Source organism: Coregonus lavaretus, assembly GCF_964263955.1.
Source record: "Coregonus lavaretus genome assembly, chromosome: 12".
Lineage (NCBI taxonomy): Eukaryota > Metazoa > Chordata > Actinopteri > Salmoniformes > Salmonidae > Coregonus > Coregonus lavaretus.
The window spans coordinates 40,825,246-40,848,490 of record NC_139999.1 but is presented as its reverse complement, the minus strand read 5'-3'; the positions used below and the strand labels follow the sequence as shown (position 1 = coordinate 40,848,490).

General features: G+C 43.9%; 1 protein-coding gene across 2 annotated transcripts in view; it reads left to right on the top strand.

Moving 5' to 3' along the window:
• LOC311138264 (SLIT-ROBO Rho GTPase-activating protein 3-like) overlaps nt 1-23,025 on the top strand; it is an 85,129-nt gene extending 62,104 nt beyond the window's left edge. The window contains exons 11-21 of one of the 2 annotated variants that reach the window (XM_084172946.1): nt 763-790; nt 8,468-8,498; nt 9,820-9,880; nt 10,217-10,294; nt 10,857-10,991; nt 11,227-11,332; nt 11,639-11,866; nt 12,112-12,366; nt 16,451-16,624; nt 16,884-17,199; nt 21,901-23,025. In XM_084172946.1, coding sequence (XP_084029072.1) covers nt 763-790; nt 8,468-8,498; nt 9,820-9,880; nt 10,217-10,294; nt 10,857-10,991; nt 11,227-11,332; nt 11,639-11,866; nt 12,112-12,366; nt 16,451-16,624; nt 16,884-17,199; nt 21,901-22,386 — 1,898 coding nt within the window. In that variant the 3' untranslated portion in view covers nt 22,387-23,025. Of the gene's footprint in view, nt 1-762; nt 791-7,417; nt 7,521-8,467; nt 8,499-9,819; nt 9,881-10,216; nt 10,295-10,856; nt 10,992-11,226; nt 11,333-11,638; nt 11,867-12,111; nt 12,367-16,450; nt 16,625-16,883; nt 17,200-21,900 lie in introns of both variants that reach the window. The other variant, XM_084172945.1, reaches the window with a different exon arrangement.
• Nucleotides 23,026-23,245: the final 220 nt, after the last annotated feature.

The following is a 23,245-nucleotide window of genomic DNA, read 5'->3' as shown; positions in this document are numbered from 1 at the left end:
ACTGTAAAATCACCAGTAATTAAGCAAAACATTTGTTTAATTTAGGAAATCTGTTCCCAAGTATTCCCACAAATAAAATAAAAAAAGAGACGTGTGATCCTGTCTCAATGTAATCAAGGTAGGAAATTATTGTTATTTTCAAATACAATCTCTTTTTGAGCATAGTTGTGGTCAATTTGCAGTGTACAAATTATTATAATTATTTTCCAGTTCCCCGACCATTTGCTCCGACAAAAACCGTACCGCGGCTGAATTGTGTTGCCTACCCCTGACATATCATGTTATATTAGTACTACACAGTTACTTCAATATTGTACAACCCCCACCCCCCCGAACACAGCCCTCCTCACACTTCCCTCCTCCCCGTTGTCCCTGGATACGCTAGCTTCCATTGACATTCTGCTCTGAGCTGGCAGAGTCCGCCCCCTCCGTCTCTCTCTCTATGGTTTCTAGGGCGACCGCTGAATGGCCACTGCCTGGCTGGCTGTATGTGAGTCAGAGGCGGTCATGGCGCTCGCACCGTTGAGCTGTCTGAATAGGTGCCCGTTTTTTCTCATAACGATCCTCACCCTTCATCCCTCTGCCCAATCTGCCAGCTCTGTAGACAACCAGGTCTGGCTCCAAATGCACTCGACCGTGCCATTAAAGCGTTGTCTTTTCTTTCTCTCACAGACACATGCACGCAAGCGCGTGCGCACACACACTCATTTTCTCTCTCTTTCTCCCTCTCTCTCTTTCCCTTTATCCATTTCTTTCTTTTAGGGGAAAGGGCTGAATATGGAACAACAAGGTAAGAAAATAGGTTAAAAAGAGGATGAAGAAAAGCGTGTCAAACCCTTCCTGTGTTCCTGGAAGTGGCAGAGATGATGTCATGTTAAAGCGAAGAGCAGTTTGGTTCCGAGCCTCTCTGACAAGTCAGGGGTGGAATTCCAAATAGGGAGAGGGGATGTTGTTTGTCTGTTGATTAATTAGTCAACTTCTGAGCGAACTTGAGTGTACAATGAAGCAGTTATGGGTAGATTAGCTTGGCTGTAAGACCATCTGTCACCCATCAGTCACTACAGTGGCCATAAGGAGCCTTGTTAAACACTACAGTATAGTACAGGTATCTGGTAAACAGAGCAGTACTGTATATTAAGCACATAAATGACTTAGTCATAAATCAGTGAGTTGAGAAGAATTAACAGTAGCGCAGAAGTTGGGAGTTATAAGACATCAAGATTTGATATCTCCTCTCAGCTCACAGGCCTATTACACTATTTAAATGTCATTAATCATGTGCTTTTACTGTAATCATGTTTTTATAAACTGATTTATTTGATAAGTGGCCCAGAGTCATTATAGTCAGGTTATTGAGGGTTTAGCTGAAACAGCTGTGATGATAGTCTAAGCATACTTCCTCTGTGACTCCACTTGTGTGTTAAAATAATGTTATGGTTTGTACTGTGAGAGGAGGAGAAATAATAGGACATGCAAAGCTATCCAGAGCTATATATAGCTATATGTACAGTGGGGGAAAAAAGTATTTAGTCAGCCACCAATTGTGCAAGTTCTCCCACTTAAAAAGATGAGAGAGGCCTGTAATTTTCATCATAGGTACACGTCAACTATGACAGACAAAATGAGAAAAAAAAATCCAGAAAATCACATTGTAGGATTTTTAATGAATTTATTTGCAAATTATGGTGGAAAATAAGTATTTGGTCAATAACAAAAGTTTCTCAATACTTTGTTATATACCCTTTGTTGGCAATGACACAGGTCAAACGTTTTCTGTAAGTCTTCACAAGGTTTTCACACACTGTTGCTGGTATTTTGGCCCATTCCTCCATGCAGATCTCTAGAGCAGTGATGTTTTGGGGCTGTCGCTGGGCAACACGGACTATCAACTCCCTCCAAAGATTTTCTATGGGGTTGAGATCTGGAGACTGGCTAGGCCACTCCAGGACCTTGAAATGCTTCTTACGAAGCCACTCCTTCGTTGCCCGGGCGGTGTGTTTGGGATCATTGTCATGCTGAATGTTCCAGCCACGTTTCATCTTCAATGCCCTTGCTGATGGAAGGAGGTTTTCACTCAAAATCTCACGATACATGGCCCCATTCATTCTTTCCTTTACACGGATCAGTCGTCCTGGTCCCTTTGCAGAAAAACAGCCCCAAAGCATGATGTTTCCACCCCCATGCTTCACAGTAGGTATGGTGTTCTTTGGATGCAACTCAGCATTCTTTGTCCTCCAAACACGACGAGTTGAGTTTTTACCAAAAAGTAATATTTTGGTTTCATCTGACCATATGACATTCTCCCAATCCTCTTCTGGATCATCCAAATGCACTCTAGCAAACTTCAGACGGGCCTGGACATGTACTGGCTTAAGCAGGGGGACACGTCTGGCACTGCAGGATTTGAGTCCCTGGCGGCGTAGTGTGTTACTGATGGTAGGCTTTGTTACTTTGGTCCCAGCTCTCTGCAGGTCATTCACTAGGTCCCCCCGTGTGGTTCTGGGATTTTTGCTCACCGTTCTTGTGATCATTTTGACCCCACGGGGTGAGATCTTGCGTGGAGCTCCAAATCTAGGGAGATTATCAGTGGTCTTGTATGTCTTCCATTTCCTAATAATTGCTCCCACAGTTGATTTCTTCAAACCAAGCTGCTTACCTATTGCAGATTCAGTCTTCCCAGCCTGGTGCAGGTCTACAATTTTGTTTCTGGTGTCCTTTGACAGCTCTTTGGTCTTGGCCATAGTGGAGTTTGGAGTGTGACTGTTTGAGGTTGTGGACAGGTGTCTTTTATACTGATAACAAGTTCAAACAGGTGCCATTAATACAGGTAACGAGTGGAGGACAGAGGAGCCTCTTAAAGAAGAAGTTACAGGTCTGTGAGAGCCAGAAATCTTGCTTGTTTGTAGGTGACCAAATACTTATTTTCCACCATAATTTGCAAATAATTTCATAAAAAATCCTACAATGTGATTTTCTGGATTTTTCTTCTTCTCAATTTGTCTGTCATAGTTGACGTGTACCTATGATGAAAATGACAGGCCTCTCTCATCTTTTTAAGTGGGAGAACTTGCACAATTGATGGCTGACTAAATACTTTTTTTCCCCACTGGATATATACACTACCGTTCAAAAGTTTGGGGTCACTTAGAAATGTCCTTGTTTTCGAAAGAAAAGCAATTTTTTTGTCCATTAAAATAACATAACATTGATCAGAAATACAGTGTAGACATTGTTAATGTTGTAAATTGCTATTTTAGCTGGAAACGGCTGATTTTTAATGGAATATCTACATAGGCGTACAGAGGCCCATTATCAGCAACCATCAGTCCTGTGTTCCAATGGCACGTTGTGTTTGCTAATCCAAGTTTATCATTTTAAAAGGCTAATTGATCATTAGAAAACCATTTTGCAATTATGTTAGCACAGCTGAAAACTGTTGTGCTGATGAAAGAAGCAATAAAACTGGCCTTCTTGAGACTAGTTGAGTATCTGTAGCATCAGCAATTGTGGGTTCGATTACAGGCTCAAAATGGCCAGAAACAAATAATTTTCTTCTGAAACGCGTCAGTATATTATTGTTCTGAGAAATGAAGGCTATTCCATGCGAGAAATTGCCAAGAAACTGAAGATCTCGTACAACGCTGTGTACTACGCCCTTCACAGAATAGCACAAACTGGCTCTAACAAGAATAGAAAGAGGAGTGGGAGGCCCCGTTGCACAACTGAGCAAGAGGACAAATACATTAGAGTGTCTAGTTTGAGAAACATTAAATAGTACCCGCAAAACACCAGTCTCAACGACAACAGTGAAGAGGCGACTCCGGGATGCTGACCTTCTAGGCAGAGTTGCAAAGAAAAAGCCATATCTCAGACTGGCCAATAAAAAGAAAAAATTAAGATGGGCAAAAGAACACAGACACTGGACAGAGGAAGATTGGAAAAAAGTGTTATGGACAGGTGAATCGAAGTTTGAGGTGTTCGGATCACAAAGAAGAACAGTTGTGAGACGCAGACCAAATCAAAAAAGATGCTGGAGGAGTGCTTGATGCCATCTGTCAAGCATGGTGGAGGCAATGTGATGGTCTGGGGATGCTTTGGTGGTGGTAAAGTGGGAGATTTGTACAGGGTAAAAGGGATCTTGAAGAAGGAAGGCTATCACTCCATTTTGCAACGTCATGCCATACCCTGTGACGGCGCTTGATTGGAGCCAATTTCCTCCTACAACAGGACAATGACCCAAAGCACAGCTCCAAACTATGCAAGAACTATTTAGGGAAGAAGCAGTCAGCTGGTATTCTGTCTATAATGGAGTGGCCAGCACAGTCACCGGATCTCAACCCTATTGAGCTGTTGTGAGAGCAGCTTGACCGTATGGTACGTAAGAAGTGCCCATCAAGCCAATCCAACTTGTGGGAGGTGCTTCAGGAAGCATGGGGTGACATCTCTTCAGATTACCTCAACGAATTGACAACTAGAATGCCAAGGGTCTGCAAGGCTGTAATTGCTGCAAATGGAGGATTCTTTGATGAAAGCAAAGTTTGAAGGACACAATTATTATTTCAATTAAAAATCATTATTTCTAACCTTGTCAATGACTACATTTCCTATTCATTTTGCTATATTTCCTATTCAAACTCATTTCATGTATGTTTTCATGGAAAACAAGGACATTTCTAAGTGACCCCAAACTTTTGAACGATTGTGTGTGTGTGTGTGTGTGTGTGTTTGTATATATATATATATATATATATATATATATATATATATATATATATATATATATATATATATATATATATATATATATATATATATATATATATATATATATATATATATATATATATATATATATACTGTGAGGGAAAAAATCTGCTGATTTTTGTACGTTTGCCCACTGACAAAGACATGATCAGTCTATAATTTTAATGGTAGGTTTATTTGAACAGTGAGACAGAATAACAACAACAAAATCCAGAAAAACGCATGTCAAAAATGTTATAAATTGATTTGCATTTTAATGAGGGAAATAAGTATTTGACCCCTCTGCAAAACATGACTTAGTACTTGGTGGCAAAACCCTTGTTGGCAATCACAGAGGTCAGACGTTTCTTGTAGTTGGCCACCAGGTTTGCACACATCTCAGGAGGGATTTTGTCCCACTCCTCTTTGCAGATCTTCTCCAAGTCATTAAGGTTTCGAGGCTGACGTTTGGCAACTCGAACCATCAGCTCCCTCCACAGATTTTCTATGGGATTAAGGTCTGGACACTGGCTAGGCCACTCCAGGACCATAATGTGCTCCTTCTTGAGCCACTCCTTTGTTGCCTTGGCCGTGTGTTTTGGGTCATTGTCATGCTGGATTACCCATCCACGACCCATTTTCAATGCCCTGGCTGAGGGAAGGAGGTTCTCACCCAAGATTTGACGGTACATGGCGCCGTCCATCGTCCCTTTGATGCAGTGAAGTTGTCCTGTTCCCTTAGCAGAAAAACATCCCTAAAGCATGTTTCCACCTCCATGTTTGGCAGTAGGGATGGTGTTCTTGGGGTCATAGGCAGCATTCCTCCTCCTCCAAACACGGTGAGTTGAGTTGATGCCAAAGAGCTCGATTTTGGTCTCATCTGACCACAACACTTTCTATTTTGGTCATTTAGCAGAGACTCTTATCCAGAGCGACTTACAGGAGCAATTAGGGTTAAGTGCCTTGCTCAAGGGCACATCAACAGATCTTTCACCTAGTCGGCTTGGGGATTAGAACCAGCGACCTTTCGGTTATTGGCACAATGCTCTTAACCACTAAGCTACCTGCCGCCCCACTTCCCCCAGTTCTCCTCTGAATCATTCAGATGTTCATTGGCAAACTTCAGACGGCCTGTATATGTGCTTTCTTGAGCAGGGGGACCTTGCGGGCGCTGCAGGATTTCAGTCCTTCACGGCGTAGTGTGTTACCAATTGTTTTCTTGGTGACTATGGTCCCAGCTGCCTTGAGATCATTGACAAGATCCTCCCGTGTAGTTCTGTGCTGATTCCTCACCGTTCTCATGATCATTGCAACTCCACGAGGTGAGATCTTGCATGGAGCCCCAGGCCGAGGGAGATTGACAGTTATTTTGTGTTTCTTCCATTTGCGAATAATCGTACCAACTGTTGTCACCTTCTCACCAAGCTGCTTGGCGATGGTCTTGTAGCCCATTCCAGCCTTGTGTAGGTCTGCAATCTTGTCCCTGACATCCTTGGAGAGCTCTTTGGTCTTGGCCATGGTGTAGATTTTGGAATCTGATTGATTGATTGCTTCTGTGGACAGGTGTCTTTTATACAGGTAACAAGCTGAGATTAGGAGCACTCCCTTTAAGAGCGTGCTCCTAATCTCAGCTCGTTACCTGTATAAAAGACACCTGGGAGCCAGAAATCTTTCTGATTGAGAGGGGGGCAAATACTTTTTTCCCTCATTTAAAATGCAAATCAATTTATAACATTTTTGACATGCGCTTTTCTGGATTTTTTTGTTGTTGTTCTGTCTCTCACTGTTCAAATAAACCTACCATTAAAATTATAGACTGATCATTTCTTTGTCAGTGGGCAAACGTACAAAATCAGCAGGGGATCAAATACTTTTTTCCCTCACTGTATATGTATGTGTGTATGTATGTATGTATGTATGTATGTATGTATGTGTGTATGTGTGTATATATATATGTGTATATATATACACACACACTGAGTGTACAAAACATTAGGAACACCAGCTCTTTCCATGACAGACTGACCAGGTGAAAGCTATGATCCTTATTGATGTCAACTGTTAAATCCACTTCAATCAGTGTAGATGAAGGGGAGGAGACAGGTAAAAAAAATATGATTTTTAATCCTTGAGACAATTAAGACATGGATTGTGTACGTGTGCCATTCAGAGGGTGAAAGGGCAAGACAAAATATTTAAGTGCCTTTGAACAGGGTATGGTAGTAGGTGCCAGGTGCACCGGTTTGAGTGTGTAAAGAACTGCAACGTTGTTGGGTTTTTCAAGCTCAACAGTTTCCCATGTGGATCAAGAATGGTCCACCACCAAAAGGACATCCAGCCAATTTGACACAACTATGGGAAGCATTGGATTCAACATAGGCCAGCATCCCTGTGGAACGCTTTTGACACCTTGTAGAGTCCATGCCCTGACGATTTGAGGCTGTTCTGAGGGCAAAAGTGGGGGGTGCAACTCGACATTAGGAAGGTGTTCCTAATGTTTTGTACACTCAGTGTATATAGCGGCTCTATATATGGCACTGAATATATCTAGAAAAACATTATCCCACTGACTATACAGTATAAAATACATGTTTCAGTCCTTATTGTTTTATCATAGTGAATGTATATCTGCCCCCCTCCCTCCCCCTCCTTCTCCAACCTCCTTCAGCATCAGGCCCCCCACTCTTCCCCCTAAACCCGGGAGAATGCGGAAGCCTAGACCTCGCTCCATTTTTTATCTTAAACTCTTTAAAGGCAATATGGAGGCCTTCATCAAGGTACTGACTGCCCTTTATTTGGCCCCTATGTGGTCTCTCTGTGTGTAAGCTGTCTTTACTAACAGTTCTGGGGGTTCTACCTCTGTCCTGTCTGACTGCTTTTTTGTCTCACTCAAACTTCAGCTCAGCTCATTGACTTTGCCTTCCTTCAATGCCCTGTGCAGGGCACAATGGCTGTATAAATAAATTGACTAAATGACAAGACCCCTCTCATGGACAGTGCATTGACTTGATAGTTGCGAAAGGTAGTGTTTGTCTCTGGTCTGGAGAAGAGTACTCAATTCTACAAATCTTGGGTTTTAAGGTTGTTTAAGTACGGACGTAGACAGACTCTGGTCATGTGGGGTTTGCTTTTGACATTCCTGCCCATGTTTTAGCACTTGAACCCTGACCTCAAGATGTTAGACACATTTTGGCGACGGGCCAGTTGGCCCAGCACTAAGCATGTCAGGCTATGAAAATAAACACACAGGGCCATATATCCTCTGTGTAAGCCAGGATCCAACACTAGCACACTGACAGAAAGAGTGTGTACACCACAGCAGTGGAGGCCCGTGGGGCTGTTAGTATCAGACTGTCATGGTTCTATTGCCTCGCCTTCTAACGTCTCCTCAGATGTATTCTCAGTCATAATCAATCAAATTGCCCCAGTCAACCTTGTTGTAAAAACTGAGCCTCTCCTGCCAGTCGTCCACAGTCCCAGCATCCTACAACCAGAGCCACCCACCTTCATCCCACATGGCCTCCCCAAGCTTGGGTCTCCCCCGTCCTCTACCTCGCCCCATCTCCACAGACTGGGGCTTTTCTCTCAGGCTTGACCTCTGACCTCCTCTCTCTGGACGCACTATCTTTTCCCCTGTGCTTCTCTAACCTTGTTGTGGTTTTTCTTGCCTCTTCCCGTCTGTTCTGTTCATCCTGCTTCTGCCACTGTTTTCTGCCTGCTCCAGGGGAAGACGGAATGCCCGCGCCCGCAGCCAGGTATTCTGGGTATTCTGAGTATTCTGACATACAGGAGTAGCCTGGTACCAGATCTGTTTGTGCTGTCTGTCAATGCCCATAGGTGTTGGCAAGACAGCATCAACAGATCTAAGAATCAGGCTAGGGGGGAATGGGTTTGGGTTTAATGTGTAAACTAACTAACCAACATCTCTCTGCCTGCCTGGTCACTCTGTCCTTTGTCATGTGATAACCAATGAATAATGTACAGTCGCTAGTCAAAGTCTACACACACCTTGTACAGACTTCACATTTTGCTGCCTTAAAATTAAATCTAAAAAGGGATTTTTTATTCATTAGGAAAATGTTCTAGAATTTTTTATTTCACTTTGAAAGTGTGGAGTAGGTTGTGTAGATCTGTAGAAAAGGACATCTAATTTAATTCCTTTTTAGCTTTAAATTTAAGGCAGCAAAATGTGAAGACTGCAAGGGGTGTTTAGACTTTCACTAGGCACTTTATATATGAATATATAGTATGTATATGACTGGTGGTAACCGTGTGAGGAAACAGGGAGTATGGGAAGAACACCACAATCTCCTATTCCCTCTGCGGACCATATATGAATGTTCAGTCAGAGAGTTGAGTCTTTCAGCTAATATGTAAATTATGTAAATTACAGTATGCAATAGTTATATGATAATGTATTTATCCCTGGTAATTGTTCATGCAATTAGTTAGACTCCTTTTACACATAATTAAATAGAACACATAGTCGTATTGTATCTCTCTTTTATTCAGTTGATCTACTTATAGTTTCTGTGATTATACACTGAGTGTACAAAACATTAAGAACACCTGCTCTTTCCAGGACAGACTGACCAGGTGAATCCAGAAAAAGGCTATGATCCCTTATTGATGTCACTTGTTAAATCCACTTCAATCGGAGTAGATTTTTAAGCCATGAGACAATTGAGACATGGATTGTGTATGCGTGCCATTCATAGGGTGAATGGGCAAGACAAAAGATTTAAGTGCCTTTGAACGGGGTATGGTTGTAGGTGCCAGGCGCACCGGTTTGTGTCAAGAACTGCAACGCTGCTGGGTTTTTCAAGCTCAACAGTTTCCCGTATCCAGACAACTTGACACAACCTACCCTTGTCCTGACGAATTAAGCCTGTTCTGAGGGTAGAAGGGGGAAGGTGTTCTTAATGTTTTGTACACTCATTGTACATTATTCATTCTCTGTGCATAATCAGATAATGAATTTATTCATGTGCTGTGTTCACGCTCATAACCTGTGGAGAGTCACCTTAGAGAGTCACCTTACCTCTCTCTCTACACCTCTCTCTGCCTCTCTGTTAGGACTCTGGGCAGGCAATACCAGTGGTGGTTGAGAGCTGTGTCCGCTACATCAATCTATATGGTAAGAATAACACATTAATGAATTGATAGATACTGTATGCAGTCCATAGAGTTGAATATACTATAGTAAAACCTCAATTTTGGATCTCTGTGATGTAGTTTCTCATCTTGGAATTTTGAATATGGAAACTAGCATGTACTGGACAGACAGAGATTATGTTACTAATGGCTGTTTGGGCTGTGGACCTACTACACTCTTCTTGTGAATATCAACGTTTGAGTTTAGTTGTGTGTTTGTGTGCGTGTCTCTGTCTTTGTGTCTCTGTCTATGTGTGTCTGTGTGTGTGTGTTGCCAGATTTGTTTCCATCTAAATGCTGACTTGGGTTTCTCCAACAGGCCTTCAGCAGCAGGGCATATTCAGGATTCCTGGCTCCCAGGTCGAAGTCAACGATATAAAAAATTCATTTGAGAGAGGTCGGTCCGAGCGAAGCCCCATATCCTGCCTGATCGTTTTTTAATTGCGTTTGGTCTGCCTCAGAATGCCACAGACCCTCCCTCTAGGACTGTAAAGTGCAGATGGATACATAGAGAGCACACATGCCATGAATGACCCTGTAACTGACATGAAAAGCTATTTTAGATGTACAGCAGCAGTAGCTACCACATTCTTAACAGAAATGCTAGTTCGGCGAAAATACCATACTGACACCTTTACAAATATATCTTTGTTATTTTTGTCGGCTAGCTAATGTTTGTCATTGACCATCTAATATCTATCTATAGAGAAAGCTGAGACTTTTTCCTACAGACTAGTTAATGAGGTGTTATATTGTATTACATGACGGCTGACTGTGTTTTTACAAGCTTAATGCGTTTCTTTAACAAAACATTCAGTTTACAAAGCAGATTTACTTTTCACACAAGCATGACTTGGGTTATATAGATTCAACATTCACAGTTGAATATCCAGCAAGCTTACAGTAGTGTGACTGGATGGTTGACAGCTTGTGTGACTCGTATCATGTGATGCCCCTAGGTGAGGACCCATTGGTGGATGACCAGAGTGACCATGACATCATGGCGGTGGCAGGTGTTCTGAAGCTGTACTTCAGGGGGCTGGAGACCCCACTGTTCCCCAAAGAACGCTTCCTCGACCTCATGTCTACCATCAGTAAGTACTACTACTACTGTACTGCTAATGTACAATGACCTCATAGCAACCATCAGTAAGGACTGGACTACTGTACTCCACTGGGGCAGATGCAGGATTTAGATAGTAATTGATTAATAATTGTTTGGAATGCTATAATAAATATGTTTACTATAGTAAAGTAGATAGAGTGATACAATACAACTGTATATCTCCCCCCTCTCTCTCTTCCCACCCCTCTCCCTGTCTCTCTCAGAACTAGACTCTGGTGCAGAGAGAGCTCATCACCTTCAGCAGATCGTTGTAACTCTTTCTCGCCCTGTCATCATCGTCATGAGATACCTGTTTGCATTCCTCAACCAGTAAGTCCATATATCAATCACTAAGTCTATATATCAAACAGTAAGTCGTAATAACACCATAATAATGTTATGTGTTTATTGAGAAATCCAATAGGAAAGATGGTGTTCAGAGGTGGCTCATCCAGGGAGGAAGAGGATGGTAGTCCTCCTCATTAAATGAGGAAAAGACAAAACGTATAAAGAATGTTGAGTCATTGGTTCTACATTATAAAAACATATGTGTTTATGAACAAACCTAATAAGTATATCCATACTGTATTATGGAAACTTTTTTGTTGTTGTTAATTCCCAATTGTTTCTCTCCAGTCTATCCCAGTACAGTGATGAGAACATGATGGATCCCTACAACCTGGCTACCTGCTTCGGCCCGACTCTGATGCCCATACCTGATGACCATGATCCTGTGGCCTGCCAGACGCACGTTAATGAGGTCATCAAGACCATCATCATCCACAACGAGGTCATCTTCCCGAGTCATTGTGAGCTGGACGGACCGGTCTATGAGAAGTGCATGGCTGGAGGAGAGGAGTACTGGTTAGTGATGTCATATTATACTTTGCCTTGGTTCTGATTGGATGGGAGAGAGGATGGAGAATAACCAATGGAGAGAAGGGGGTTAGGACACTGCATCCAGTTCTGTGTTTCAAATGACTTTACCCTCTTGTTGATGTAGTTTATCCCAAAGCACTACACTGTGTCGTTCTTTATCCTTATCTACATCTATGAATCAATAAATGAATGTATAAATTTTTTCTCTATCTCTCTCCCACACCATTCAGTGACAGTCCCCATAGTGAGCCAGGTGCCATTGATGAAGTGGACAACGGTACAGGACCTCCCACCAGTGACGACGAATTGGAGCAGATCGAGGCCATCGCTAAGTTTGACTACGTGGGGCGTACTCCCAGAGAGCTGTCCTTTAAGAAGGGTGCATCCCTGCTGTTGTACCTGAGAGCCTCTGATGACTGGTGGGAGGGACGACACAACGGAGTGGACGGACTCATCCCACATCAGTACATCGTGGTGCAGGACATGTATGTACAGAATGAGCACTTCATATATGTCACATTTCTATGTAACTGCTCGAATGCTACCAACTACTCAAATGCTACATGGCTCTGTTTAGGATAAAAATGTATATTGTATTTCTGAGTAGACTAGAGACAGACTCTGCACAAGGACACTGTGGTCCTCCAGGTTATGTTAGTCCATGTGCACTGTCCCATCCACCAGCTGTATTTGGTCAATAACAGTTAACAGATTAACTGTGCCCAAAGGGCATTAGTCTGTTACTGTATCAATGCAGCAGTTGGCATACAGTATGCACCAGACAGTCTGTTATTGTATCAATGATGCAGTTGGCATTTATAAGCACCAAGCACTTCAAAGCAAATAAATCCCCAATTAGTCCCCGCAATAGTATATGCATTGGTTGAAGCTCAATGGTAAATTCTCCCTATCTTCCTACCATCATATCTAAGCCAATATGAAAATTTGCAAATCATCTTGATTGAAGGTACACAACACACTCCCCGCCTCTGGACATGAGCCATCTGGCCATTTCCGGGAACCACTTACCGGATTTTTAACAGGGTCGTTAGCATTAGGAAAAAAAGAGACATTTCTTGCCCCGACCTAGCTCAATATCTAGGTGTTGGATATGAACGAGACTACAGCGTCCATAAAGTGACCATAAGACTTGTCACCTTTTGGACTGAATAGGTTTATAGGGGCAACTGTTTTTATTATATTTATAATTTATCGCTAATTTCTGTCCATTAAAAACCAACGATTTGCTACCTTTTTGTAGCATTTCTGACAATGCTAACATATTTTCAGCCGAATTTCAGTTCTAAAATCGGACCAAAGCACTTGGGTTGCGCAGCAACAGCGCTAGTAGCTATCTAACACCAGTCAGATGAGAGACAAGCTACAAGCAAAGGAAGCTAGCTATATTATGCTATGGAAGGACATTTTGACTATTTTCTTTCATGTAGTTTTGACAAACCAGTCCCGACACACACACACACACCAGCCTGCACACGCACGCACGGTGCGTGCTTTATTTTCAATTATTAGTTGTCTCTTAAAAGAGCATTGTTGACTGGCAATGGACTGAGGTGTGTGTGTGTACTACTGCACGCGTCTTGCCAATAATTTGTGGTTGCGGCCTGTAATTCGGGCATCCCATTGCATAACCCCCTCGAGCACGCGATCTTCATGCTTGTGTGACACTTTTGATATTCTGGATTTCCCCTGATTGTCTCTGCGATTAAAATGTGGGTCAAAAGAAAAGGGAAATAAAAGTATCTGAGTTTTTCGGTGGCGAAGGACACTGTCTACCGGTGTCCTAGCTAGCTACCGGTGTCACCACTGCCTCCCGCCTGCTGTGTACGGACTCCTCTAGCTAGCACACAGTGTCCTTCGCTCCCGCCTGCCAAACACCTTTCGCCGTTAACAGAACTGCGGGAAAACTGTGCCTGACAGGTGGGGGCAAAGTACACTGTCTACCGGTGTGCGAGCTAGCTACCTATCCCGCCTGCTGTGTACCGGAGTCCTAGTTAGCTACCTAGCTAGCACCCAGTGTACTTCGCAGGCAGGTGAGAAGGACACTGTCTAGCTAGCTAGCTACCGGCGTTGTCGCCCCCTCCTCTGCTTCTGTGGGGTTTATTGGCGGTTGGCCTCCAACGTTATAGTGCATTACCGCCACCTACTGTACTAGAGCGCTCCTGCCTGTGTACCGGAGTCCTAGGAATTCCCACATGCAGGAAGGCCCCAAATTGCAGGCCGAAATTGCACCCTTCTCCGTCTTGCAGGCCGCATCAGTGTTGTCCCATTGGTGTATCCCAAGTCGTTTTCACCGAGGTGGATGACTAGGATGTCAGGGGGAGAAGTAGCACAGGCACAAACACTGAGCAGTTTGTGTCACTTCATGCCTTGCTCTCCGAGCCACCTAATGTGACAGTCAATAATGTATGTAAATAGTTAATGGGTAGGCTACATTTTGATTATTTGTGTATTTTCCAGGAGCTTGCTCGATTGTCTTTTTAAAAGAGATCAGGGATAATTTTTTCGAGTTTAGTTCATATTGGCTTAAATTGGTTTCTGGTTTTTCACTTTCCTCTGGAAAATCAGCTATTAATATTAAATAAATACTAATAACGACATTATTTTTGTTGCTATTTGTCATTATAGTGTATTTTTACTTGTATTGCTGTGTTATGCTGTATATTAATGTTGTACAATAATGTTGCGTAATCACCTCCCAGTGTAAAAACCATGGAAATTCAAAACAAAAAAAGATGTTTTAAGTGAGAAGTAGGCATTGGTCTACTCCACCTAGGCTCTACCAAGGTTTTCCTCTGTAGCTCAATTGGTAGAGGATGGCGCTTGTAACGCCAGGGTAGTGAGTTCGATCCCCGGGACCACCCATACGTAAAAACGTATGCACACATGACTGTAAGTCGCTTTGGATAAAAGCGTCTGCTAAATAAAAATGGCATGTTATTGTTATCTTCCAGCACACAGCTTTGACCTACAACAGCTATGTTGGTCTATTGTACTTCAAACATTGTGTATGCAGGTTGCTTCAGATTCAAACCTTCTCAAACAGCCTAATTCATACTCTTCAGTGGCATAATGGACTTTACAGTGTCCTGCTATTAAAATAATGTGTATATATATCATTAGGCTGTATGTATTTTTTGATATAGGCCTATTGTAAATATGTATTGTAGCATCACCATCTTTATTGCAAAAATAAATAAATACAAATACACACAACTTTGAGCTACATATTCATTTGACTGAGGTAATAAACTGCCCATTGATCAGCACAGCAATTGAGAAAACCACCATGTTTGCAAAACAAGTGTTTCTGAGTTTATGTCAATATTACACAGGTAAGATAACGGTTACAGAAATCAGGAATGCAGACAGGCTCTATAGACCTCTATATATGAGTGACTGTGTCCAACACACCACCACCTGGTGTTATGTTGGGCACCTACTGACATGTATTGCTAGATAAAAAAGGTTTTAAGGAAATACAGACAGGCACCACATTACTACAAGACAAAACAGCTCGCTCAATCTCGCATGATGGTCTTGTAAGTATAAAAGCAAAGCTTGTTTTCATATAATAATACAAAAAGCTTGAAAAGGTAGTGGAATGGGATTGGTGTGGTGTTTGAAGAATCCAATACGTTAACTTGTATGCGGAACAAATCACATTATTGTGGGAGCACCTCCTCGTAGAGTATGAATTAGGCTGTTTGAGAAGGTTTGAATTCTAAGCAACCTGCATACACATTGTTTGAAGTAGAATATACCAACATAGCTACTGTAGTATGTCAAAAATGTCTGCTGGAAAACCTTGGTAGAGCATGGGTTGAGTAAGCATTGTGGTGCTCATGTGAATTTCATTTCTTTTTCGGCTTCAGACCAATGCCTACTTCTCACTTAAAACATAGTTTTTTGTTTTTATAATAAGTATAAGAGCCTCTCCTCTCCTCAGTCTCCGGAGGCAACACCTACTCATGACAAAGACAGAACGTTAAGGTCACTCTGTAACTGGTCATTTATCCTTCCAGAATTCTGCCCGACAGCCAATCACCATCCATCACCGTGAGACGGCATAATTAAACCCTAATTAGGGAGAAGAAACAGGATGTGTCCCAAATGGCAACCTATTGCCTTTATAGTGCACTACTTTTGTTCAGAGCCCTAGTCAAAAGTAGTGCACTATAAAAGGAATAGGATGCCATTTGAGATGCATACACACTCATCTCCAGCTGATCCTCAGGCCTATTGATTCACATCATAAGGGGGCCCAGGGTAACCAGGGAATGGGTGTTGTGCTTGTTAATGATGCCTTGAAGTCAGCAGATGACATTGACATTTCATTATGAGTTAGATTATGATTCTGAAGGACCTGTTATTGTGTTTGTTGAGGTGATAGTTTAGGATAGTCTTTGGTGTAAGGGTATCCGGCAAAGTCCTGATAATTTGCAGTGACTCGCAAAATTAAATTGGTGTAATTGTTTGTTGCACTTGCCAGCATACAAAGAACTGATGAGTAAACCTCCTGTCTTCCTCTCTGTCTCTCTGTTACCTCAGGGACGATGCATTCTCAGACAGTCTGAGTGGGAAGGCTGAGAGTGAAGCCAGTAGTGGACCCCACCAGGAGGACAGAGACAGGACCTCATCAAGGAACCATGACCATGACCGCAGCTCCCCCTGCGAACACACACAGCATACCCCTGAACACCGCTATGGAGCTGCTTTGGGAAGGTAGCTACACATTCAATTTGGCTTGGTTGATTCATGCTCACAGTTAACAGAAGAAATGCAGGTTAATGCAGGTTTTCTAGACACATGCAGGATGAGATGTTTTCCCTCCATGAGGAGTCAACATAATAATGGTTCATTTAGTGTAGTTGTATTGAATGAGCTATATTTTATATCTGCACCATGCTTACACCCTGTCCAGTCCTGTCGTTGCTAAGATGCTGTCCTGACAGTCTGTCTGCTCTGTGTTGTGGCTCAACAGGGTGAGGGTTCGTTCAGATGGTGCTGCTATCCCTCACCGCAGGAGCACAGCCGACACCCACAGCCCCACCAGAGGTATGGACATGCCCCCTAGGGTCATACCTCGCCCCTGCAGCCCTCACAAGATGGCCGTCAGCAGGGGCCACATGGACAGTCCAGAGAAACGCCATCTCGGCACGTTCGGCAGCGCAGGAAGTATCAACCACCCAGACAGGAAGTGCTTCCCCGATGGCCCCGTCCTCAGAGCATCCCCCGGCTCCACCCGCCATGGTAGCCTTGGTGACCACAAATCACTGGAGGCCGAGGCCCTGGCAGAGGTGAGAGTCTATGAAGTAAAGCAATAAAGAACTCATAACAGCCAAAAGGTGAGGCGCTGACTAACGGACGATAAACTAACCTATTGAAAAAATAAAGTTGCTCCTTGCTTGTGGAGTTATTTAACCAAAGTTTTGGCTAAAGAGCCTTTATCGGGGTATGCAGAAGTGAGACTCAAATCACTGCAATAAAGACTTGACAATTATGAAATACAACTATAGCTAGCTAAAAGCAATTGATTCAGTGGGTGAAGTCAGACAAGACCAAACGGCCCTTATTATTCATAATACATAGGGGCTGTTCTTGACCTATTTCCTGCCAGTGCAGCCAGGTTTAGAGTTGTTCAGTGGAAAACTAATGAGGATATTCTCGTGCGTGCGTGTGTGCGTGCGTGTGTGTCTGTGTCTGTGTGTGTGAGAGAGAGAAAAAAAATGTGTCCAGTACATTCAATTGATCCCAGGCAGGACACAGAGGAACAAAGGCATCAGTAGGAAGGACATCTGAGAGAGAGGCCCATTCTATGACCCCTGTTTCTAATTTCCTAATTACTGTTCACAGTCTGTTAGCTGCTGCTAGCTCCACATTTAAATAAAATAAAATAAAATTTTATTGGCCACATGCGCGGAATACAACAGGTGCAGATATTACTGTGAAATGCATACTTACAGCCCTTAACCAACAGTGCATTTATTTTTAATAAAAAAGTAGAATAAAACAACAAAAAAGTGTTGAGAGTAAAATAAAGTAAGTAAAATAAGTAAAGTAAAATAAAATAACAGTAGGGAGGCTATATATACAGGGGGGTACCGGTGCAGAGTCAATGTGCGGGGGCACTGGCTAGTTGAGGTAGTTTAAGTAATATGTACATGTGGGTAGAGTTAAAGTGACTATGCATAAATAATTAACAGAGTAGCAGCAGCGTACAAATATGGGGTGGGGGGGGGGCAGTGCAAATAGTCCGAGTATCCATGATTAGCTGTTCAGGAGTCTTATGGCTTGGGGTAGAAGCTGTTGAGAAGTCTTTTGGACCTAGACTTGGCACTCTGTAGCTCAATTGGTAGAGCATGGCGCTTGTAACGCCAGGGTAGTGGGTTCGATCCCCGGGACCACCCATACGTAAAAATTCATGCACACATGACTGTAAGTCGCTTTGGATAAAAGCGTCTGCTAAATGGCATATTATTATTATATTATTACTCCGGTACCGCTTGCCGTGCGGTAGCAAAGAGAACAGTCTATGACTAGGGTGGCTGGAGTCTTTGACAATTTTGAGGGCCTTCCTCTGACACCGCCTGGTATAGAGGTCCTGGATGGCAGGAAGCTTGGCCCCAGTGATGTACTGGGCTGTACGCACTACCCTCTGTAGTGCCTTGCGGTCTGAGGCCAAGCAGTTGCCATACCAGGCGGTGATGCAACCAGTCAGGATGCTCTCGATGGTGCAGCTGTAGAATTTTTTGAGGATCTGAGGACCCATGCCAAATGTTTTCAGTCTCCTGAGGGGGAATAGGCTTTGTCGTGCCCTCTTCACGACTGTCTTGGTGTGTTTGGACCATGATAGTTCGTTGGTGATGTGGACACCAAGGAACTTGAAGCTCACAACCTGTTCCACTACAGCCCCGTCGATGAGAATGGGGGCCTGCTCAGTCCTCTTTTTTTTCCTGTAGTCCACAATCACCTCCTTTGTCTTGGTCACGTTGAGGGAGAGGTTGTTATCCTGGCACCACACGGCCAGGTCTCTGACCTCCTCCCTATAGGCTGTCTCATCGTTGTCGGTGATCAGGCCTACCACTGTTGTGTCGTCAGCAAACTTAATGATGGTGTTGGAGTCGTGCCTGGCCATGCAGTCATGGGTGAACAGGGAGTACAGGAGGGGACTGAGCACGCACCCCTGAGGGGCCCCTGTGTTGAGGATCAGTGTGGCAGATGTGTTGTTACCTACCCTTACCACCTGGGGGTGGCCCGTCAGGAAGTCCAGGATCCAGTTGCAGAGGGAGGTGTTTAGTCCCAGGATCCTTAGCTTAGTGATGAGCTTTGAGGGCACTATGGTGTTGAATGCTGATCTGTAGTCAATTAATAGCATTCTCACGTAGGTGTTCCTCTTGTCCAGGTGGGAAAGGGCAGTGTGGAGTGCAGTAGAGACTGCATCATCTGTGGATCTGTTGGGGCGGTATGCAAATTGGAGTGGGTCTAGGGTCTCTGGGATAATGGTGTTGATGTGAGCCATGACCAGCCTTTCAAAGCACTTCATGGCTACAGACGTCAGTGCTACGGGTCGGTAATCATTTAGGCAGGTTATCTTAGAGTCCTTGGGCACGGGGACTATGGTGGTCTGCTTGAAACATGTTGGTATTACAGACTCAGTCAGGGACATGTTGAAAATGTCAGTGAAGACACTTGCCAGTTGGTCAGCACATGCTCGGAGTACACGTCCTGGTAATCCGTCTGGCCCTGCGGCCTTGTGAATGTTGACCTGCTTAAAAGTCTTACTCACATCGGCTACGGAAAGCGTGATCACATAGTCATCCGGAACAGCTGGTGCTCTCATGCATGCTTTAGTGTTGCTTGCCTCGAAGCGAGCATAGAAGTGGTTTAGCTCGTCTGGAAGTCTTGTGTCACTGGGCAGCTCGCGGCTGTGCTTCCCTTTGTAGTCTGTAATAGTTTTCAAGCCCTGCCACATCCGACGAGCATCAGAGCCGGTGTAGTACGATTCAATCTTAGTCCTGTATTGACTCTTTGCCTGTTTGATGGTTCGTCGGAGGGCATAGCGGGATTTCTTATAAGCGTCCGGGTTAGAGTCCCGCTCCTTGAAAGCGGCAGCTCTACCCTTTAGCTCAGTGCGGATGTTTCCTTTAATCCATGGCTTCTGGTTGGGGTATGTACGTACAGTCACTGTGGGGACGACATCATTGATGCACTTATTGATGAAGCCAGTGACTGATGTGGTGTACTCCTCAATGCTATCTGAAGAATCCCGGAACATGTTCCAGTCTGTGCTAGCAAAACATTCCTGTAGCTTAGCATCTGCGTCATCTGACCACTTTTTTATTAACCGAGTCACTGGTGCTTCCTGCTTTAGTTTTTGCTTATAAGCAGGAATCAGGAGGATAGAGTTATGGTCAGATTTGCCAAATGGAGGGCGAGGGAGAGCTTTGTGTGGAGTAAAGGTGGTCTAGAGTTTTTTTTTTTTTTTCTCTGGTTGCACATTTAACATGCTGTCTCCCGAGTGGCGCAGTGGTCTAAGGCACTGCATCGCAGTGCTAGCTGTGCCACTAGAGATCCTGGTTCGAATCCAGGCTCTGTCGTAGCCGGCCGCGACCAGGAGACCCATGGGGCGGCGCACAATTGGCCCAGCGTCGTCCAGGGTAGGGGAGGGAATGGCCGGCAGGGATGTAGCTCAGTTGGTAGAGCATGGCGTTTGCAACGCCAGGGTTGTGGGTTTGATTCCAGTATGAAAAAAAAAAAAAAAAACTCACTAACTGTAAGTCGCTCTGGATAAGAGCGTCTGCTAAATGACTAAAATGTAAATGTAAATCTAAATTGGGTAGAACGGATTTAAGTTTCCCTGCATTAAAGTCCCCGGCCACTAGGAGTGCTGCCTCTGGATGAGCGTTTTCCTGTTGACTTATGGCCTTATACAGCTCATTCAGTGCAATCTTAATGCCAGCATTGGTTTGTGGTGGTAAATAGACAGCTATGAAAAATATAGATGAAAACTCTCTTGGTAAAGTAGTGTGGTCTACAGCTTCTCATAAGATACTCTACCTCAGGCGAGCAAAACCTCAAGACTTCCTTAGATTTTGTGCACCAGCTGTTGTTTACAAATATACACAGACCGCCACCCCTTGTCTTACCGGAGTCAGCCGTTCTATCCTGCCGATGTAGCGTATAGCCCGCTAGCTGTATGTTGTCCATGTCGTCGTTCAGCCACGACTCGGTGAAACATAAGATATTACAGTTTTTTATGTCCCGTTGGTAGGATAACCGTAATCTTAGGTCATCCAATTTATTCTCAAATGATTGAAGATTGGCTAATAGGATTGATGGGAGCGGCAGTTTACTCGCTCGCCGTCGGATCCTTACAAGGCACCCCGACCTACGTCTCTTCCTCATGCGAATGACGGGGATTTGTGCCTTGTCGGGTGTCTGTAGGATATCCTTCGCGGCCGCCTCGTTGAAGAAAAAATCTTTGTCCAATACGAGGTGAGTAATCGCTGTCCTGATATCCAGAAGCTCTTTTTGGTTATAAGAGACGATGGCAGAAACATTATGTACAAAATAAATTACAAATAACGCGGAAAAACACACATAATAGGACAATTGGTTAGAGGGCTGTAAAACGGCAGCCATCTTCTCCGGCGCCATTATGATGTATTGCTCCCTTTGTGTGCTTCATTAGAGAGAGAATATTGGAACTGTTTGTGAAGTGTTCATTTGTCCATTTGTCTCTGCTTTCAACAAGAAAACTGTTTGGTGTTTATTCTGAAGAGTTGGTACGTCAATGTTTTGTTTGAGAATGAACAATACATCAGAGCAGATGTCTGAATGGGCCATTCTTTTTTATTTTGATAGAATGGTGTCTAATACTCTGTGTGCGTGTGTAAGAGAGTATTGTCATCATCGACTACGATGGACAGCCAAGATGTTGCAGGACATAAGACACAGGATTCATGTCAGTATTTAGTGAAACTGTGTATGTGTTACAGGACATAGAGAAGACCATGAACACCGCCCTGCACGAGCTGCGTGAGCTGGAGCGTCAGAACGTGGCCAAGCACGCTCCCGATGTGGTCCTGGACACCTTGGAGCCCCTGAAGCAGCAGCACCCCTCCTCCGGTGGGTCCGGACCCCCCTCTGAGGCCTGCGGCAGCCCCCTCCACACTAACACCATGGCCATCCGGGACCCTGACGCTGCCCTACGCCGTAGCAGCTGTTCCTCGTCCGCCGAGACAATGAGCACCTTCAAACCGACTGCACGGAGGCCCATCGCCCCCCTGAGGCCGCCGCCGGTCAGACCCCTCCGGCCTGCCCCCATTCACCCGGGACATGGGCAGCACCGGTCCAGTAGTTCCAGCTCCTCAGGCATGGGTAGTCCAGCCTCTATCACCCCCACAGACAGGGTGTTCCCCAAGGCACCATCCCCGTCCCCCTCCACTTCCTCCTCGTCCTCAGACAAACAGGGTAACATGTAGCCTGGCTGAGCAGGCTGCAGCAGTCACAGACAGCCCAGGAACTATAGTAAGAACTGACTGAGCAGGCTTCCCTATATAGGACGCTGCGCATCCACACATGGGTGTCCTAGAAGGCTAAAATGAAGAGCCTGTAAAATAACTGGCAAAATGTTTTAGGGGGGTTCGTGTTTCTGAAAATCCTGCTACTGAAGGCATATCTATATTCCGTAACTCCTTGTTCGTCCATCCCGATATTATAATGTGTGGATATCTGTAAAGAAACGGTCTGAGACTAACTTTTCTCCAAACCGGCACCTGACTGACTTATTAACATCAGAGTCTTCTTCATTTCCACTGGCTCTGACAACAGACACATTGAGACCTTGTCTCTGTGTGAACAATATCGACCACTAACTAGTAGGTGGTTGGATTCAACATGTAGAATGAGGGCTGATTAAATGGTTTATTGACAGCTGAACATCCACCAGTATTGACTGTGTGCTTGTCGGTGAAGATTATGAATCACTCAGAAGAAACATGAACCCTACTATGATAATCATTATATAGGATGTTCCTACTCTCCCCATGTGGCACATAACTGCCACAGAACAAACCTGATCAAAGGGATGCGCTGGATAACTCTTTGTTTACTGTTCTAGCCATAGAGATACAGTGCCTTCGGGAAAGTATTCAGACCCCTTGGCCTTTTCCACATTTTGTTACATTACAGCCTTATTCTAAAATTGATTAAATAGTTTTTTCCTCCTCATCAATCTACACACAATACCCCATAATGACAAAGCAAAAACAGGTTATAATTTTTTGCTAATTTATTCAAATTGAAAAACAGTAATATAACATTTACATAAGTATTCAGACC